Source organism: Mus caroli, chromosome 6 (assembly GCF_900094665.2).
Source record: "Mus caroli chromosome 6, CAROLI_EIJ_v1.1, whole genome shotgun sequence".
Lineage (NCBI taxonomy): Eukaryota > Metazoa > Chordata > Mammalia > Rodentia > Muridae > Mus > Mus caroli.
In genome coordinates, this window is record NC_034575.1 from 129,865,277 (window position 1) to 129,870,302 (window position 5,026).

Here is a 5,026-nt window from a genome sequence, read left to right on the forward strand (position 1 = left end):
TATTATCTTTCATTCTACTGCTTCTTCTCCTTCTCCTTCTTTTTTTTTCAAAGCCATGGATAGTTTTTGGGTTTATCATGTCAGCTAGTAAAATTTTGAAACCCAGTACCTAGGTCACAATAGGAAAATTAAAATTTTCAGGAGGACTGTGATCATCTGAGATTTGCCTAAGTAACCTGCTATCACTGAGTTACCATGTTTGAAAACTATTTTATTAATTTTTGAGAATTTCATATATTATATTTTGATACATTTACCCTCACCAAGTCCTCCCAGATCCACCCATTTTCATAGATATTGAACCTGTGTCATCATTTTCCTTAGACCCAACAATTGCATATTATATTGCTCATAAACTCTTGGGAGTAACCAACAACTTTCAGATTTGATTTAAAAACTGTGCTATGAAAATACTCCTTTGTAAAAAAGAACAAGCATCTACTCACCCATATTTGCAGCTGGTGATAGATAAGAGTCCTAAAGTATAACTTAGGGACCTAATGAGTTTTACTGCAGTTACTAATGGAAATATGTATGCAGGGTGACTAATAGGAATGTAAGTGACTCAAAGACAGATACATCGCTAGAAACTCACCCTAGCATGGGTCATTAGAGCTGGAGACTTGGAGTGCATTGCATTACCTGTACAGCCTGCAGCTCAACAAGTTGAAGGATTTTCTTCCCAGGTGATTCGATTGTCCTAAGCTTGTTGCAATTGTCTCAGCTTGTCAGAGACTCTTTTAATATCAAAAAATAAATATGGATTGAAATAGACTCATCAAATTATTATTTTGGCATGGAGAAATAAGTAAAATTGTAATCAACTAAACCTTTTTGTGAATATTTGAATTTTGTGGTGTTAGTGCATCAAGTGGTCATAAATAAAAATTAAAATAATATACAATTAATTATAGATAAAACAGGTTCATTAACACTGGCGTTGGAGTAGGTGAGGGCACTTTGCTCTGCAGCACTTACTTTTAAAGAAAGTTCTGGTATGTTGATAAATGATTGACAAACAGTGAAATGTATTATTTCCAATGCACTGTGTTCTAGATTTTGAAAAATTCAAGCTGACTTTTAATTTTATTTTGTAGATGAAATGTGAGAATAATGCTGTATGTCATTGTTTAGAAAGACTCTCTCCCCAGGATCTGTTGTTGGTCAGGTGGAAACTCTGGTGATTCCACGTCAGAATGAAAGATTTCAGAAAGAGCTCCATGCAGGTGAGTGTAATTCTTTCTTGAAATCCAAGTCTGAGGCTTTCCTGAAAGCCCATGAGGTTTCACTGTTAGTACCCATTCCACTCATCTGCACCCCTTGTCCTGTTTCTCTTTGTTTCTCTTTATAATTGAGCTCACTTTGCTACCTAGAAGGAGGTGAGCCACAGGGAACATCCTGCCTCTACACTGAAGGTATGTGTGTCTTTCCATCCTTAGATGTTTTCCTTGATATATCCCACACCAGTCGGTCATTCTTTTGTCATGTAACTTACCACCAAAAGATAAATTTTCGGAGTCTTCAAATTGCTTACTTTCTTTCTTTAGGAACTGAAAGTACTATCAGTCAAATACTTTAAATCACTGCATGTTGTTTTTTTTTTTTTTGCCATCTACACTGTATTTGTCAACCATCCCTTAATTTGTCAAATTACATCCTGGACTGCTCTTTAGATTCTAAATTATGAGCATATTAAAGTGTACCTTCATCATCTTTCCCAGCATGTATGACATCCTTGTTGTGCTTTGGTGACAATCAGTTATATTTACAATGCAGATACTGGAGGGAGTTTAAGGGAGAGGTGGCTACACTCCGATGGTGTTTGCTGGTAATGGAAGAATATGTTCTTCCAGTCAAAAGATAGGCCAGGAATAAAGAGATGTCTTTGTAGGTGAGCTAATATTCTTCATTGACTAGTCACACGACAAGTAGAGTGTCCCCTCTTACATTCCTGAATATAACAGTCCTATTACATCATGGAACAAGGAGAGCTTATAATAATCATGACCTGACCAACTTGGAGAAAACTAAACATGATCTATATGCACTATAATATTGGTCAATGTAGATACATTATAGAAAAATTTAAAAATTACTTGAATCCCAATACGTGTGTGTGTATATATATATAAATATATAAATATATATATATGCTTATGGGTGAGCATTGTACAGATATATATATATATATATGCATGTGAAATAATGAGGAAATAATGTTTATACTATTTAATATTGGGAGATTAAATATCCTCATGACATTGTTATAGAGATAAGAATATGAGAGATAAGGACATTATATGGTAAGATCTCTGAAATTTGCTGTACTTATAAAGCCTTACAGCTAAGAGAGTCCCAAATCTATTTAAATTCTGTTGTTTTTTTATATACTTGATAATTTCTAAAAGTTTTTTCCACAGAAGGGAAAAAGTCATATGAAAATATATAGATTGAAGCAAATACAAGTAAGTGATGAAATTCATATGTTTTCCTTGGTACAAAAGCATGTAAATTTCCAATCTTTTCTTTATCATTGGCTAGAAAATACGACAGGAGCTGTATGTGAGCAAAGCACTTCTGGTCTGACTCTCCTGAGCTGTGTAACAAGACACATTTTCATGGAAATAGCTTCAAACTACATCACTGTAATATCTCCATATTTGTTCCTCTAATAATGTATGTGAGAGAGTTAATTATAAATATTTTGTGAGAATGAATTCAGAAATCATCAAAAAATCTTCAATAGCATTTCAAATGAATAAATTTGTGAATCTTTAGAACTAATATATAAAATGGAGCATCTTTTGAAGAGAACATTTGATATCACCGAGAAAATACTTCTAATTATTTTATTCATTGAATTAATAATTGGACTTATAGGAAACGGATTCACAGCCTTGGTGCACTGCATGGATTGGGTTAAGAGAAAAAAAATGTCATTAGTTAATAAAATCCTCACCGCTTTGGCAACATCCCGAATTTTCCTGCTCTGGTTCATGCTAGTAGGTTTTCCAATTAGCTCATTGTACCCATATTTAGTTACTACTAGACTGATGATACAGTTCACTAGTACTCTATGGACTATAGCTAACCATATTAGCGTCTGGTTTGCTACATGCCTCAGTGTCTTTTATTTTCTCAAGATAGCCAATTTTTCTAATTCTCCTTTTCTCTATCTAAAGGGGAGAGTTGAAAAAGTAGTTTCAGTTACATTACTGGTATCTCTGGTCCTCTTGTTTTTAAATATTTTACTACTTAATTTGGAAATTAACATGTGTATAAATGAATATCATCAAATAAACATATCATACATCTTCATTTCTTACTACCATTTAGATTGTCAAATTCAGGTGTTAGGAAGTCACATTATTTTCCTGTTTGTCCCTGTTGTTTTGTCCCTGTCAACTTTTCTCCTGCTCATCTTCTCCCTGTGGACACATCACAAGAGGATGCAACAGCATGTTCAGGGAGACAGAGATGCCAGAACCAGGGCCCACTTCAAAGCCTTGCAAACCGTGACTGCCTTTCTTCTACTACACTCCATTTTTATCCTGTCACTGTTACTACAATTTTGGATCCATGAATTAAGGAAGAAACCTCCTTTTGTTGCATTTTGTCATGTTGTATATATAGCTTTTCCTTCATTCCATTCATATGTCTTGATTCTGAGAGACAGAAAGCTGAGACATGCCTCTCTCTCTGTGTTGTCATGGCTGAAATGCAGGCCAAATTATGTGGAATAATATTTCCTTGTATTTTCATTTTCAATTTTTAAATATTCTTAGAATTTGACTGCATGTATTTCATCTTTTATTTGAAACAACCACTAATTAAAGCTATTGTTAATTTAGCAAGTTGTGTACAAGGTTATTTTTAATACACATATCAAAAACTGACATGTTTATATTCTACACAAACCTGAATATATCAAAATTATATAAATTTTGTATCAACTATTAATCACGGAGTTTTTGACTTATGACCTATATCATATATGTTTTAATATCGATAATAAACTGTGGTGAAAGCATATAATTGAAACCATGTAATAAAAAATATGTAGATAAAACTTAAGAGAAGAAATATATGGAATAATATAGAATTATAACCCATTGGAAATACTGGTATTTTATTAAATAAAGAGCTCAATTTGGAATTATTTTTGCCAATTCTTCAATGAGGCTACCCTATTTGAGTTATTGTTTATTGTTATTAGTTTCATTATCAAACATTCTAAAATACTTTCATAATTATTAAGATAATGTAGTTTACATTTGTAAGTGAAAAGTATATTATTTTACTGAACATAATACAATCTATTTTATTTTGATATATAATTATAAGTACAAGATTATTATAGTTTTATTAATTTGAAATTATTTTTATATTTTTGATGTTGCATATCAGTATTACCATGTGAAATAAATTATTGATGACCTACACACAATCAATAGCAAATCTTCAAATGTATACCTGTTCTTACTATTTATTTTTCAGTAGACTTTAAAAACCTATAAAATTAAATCAATTCATGAAATGGTTTCAAAGAATTCATTGTAGAATATGATACATATGCAGTAGATCTTGGGGAGATGCCCAGTGTTTAATGCAGCTAAATCATCAGTGTGATATGTTTCTGAATTCTAGTAGAGGTGAAGTGTTCTTCGTTCACACATATTTTTATTCTTAAATTTCTTAAATTTCTGGGCTGAATTTTTAATACACTTACTCATAGTCCCACAAGATGTTCACTCATTTCTTGAAACGTGTACAGTTAACATCCATCAATTGCACCATTTGAGTATATTTTAATGAGAAACAGAAGCCCTGCAATAAAGAAACTGAACATCTCTTAAAAGCAGTTTCCAAGATAAGAACGTCTTATAGCTCCAGATCTTGGGAATAAAATGCATTGTAGAAAAGTGTTTTATTACTGAGGTACATCCATAAGAGTAACCCTAAGTGTCTCTGCCTTCAATCCATCTGTGTTCTCACACATGAATACTGCTAGTTTTCAGATGACTAC

General features: G+C 32.5%; 1 protein-coding gene across 1 annotated transcript; it reads left to right on the forward strand.

Moving 5' to 3' along the window:
- Window positions 1–2,792: 2,792 nt before the first annotated feature.
- On the forward strand, window positions 2,793–3,743 carry LOC110297107 (taste receptor type 2 member 109). Its single transcript, XM_021165893.1, has one exon. The coding sequence runs from the start codon at window positions 2,793–2,795 to the stop codon at window positions 3,741–3,743; it is 951 nt and encodes a 316-aa protein (XP_021021552.1).
- The last annotated feature ends 1,283 nt before the right edge of the window (window positions 3,744–5,026 follow it).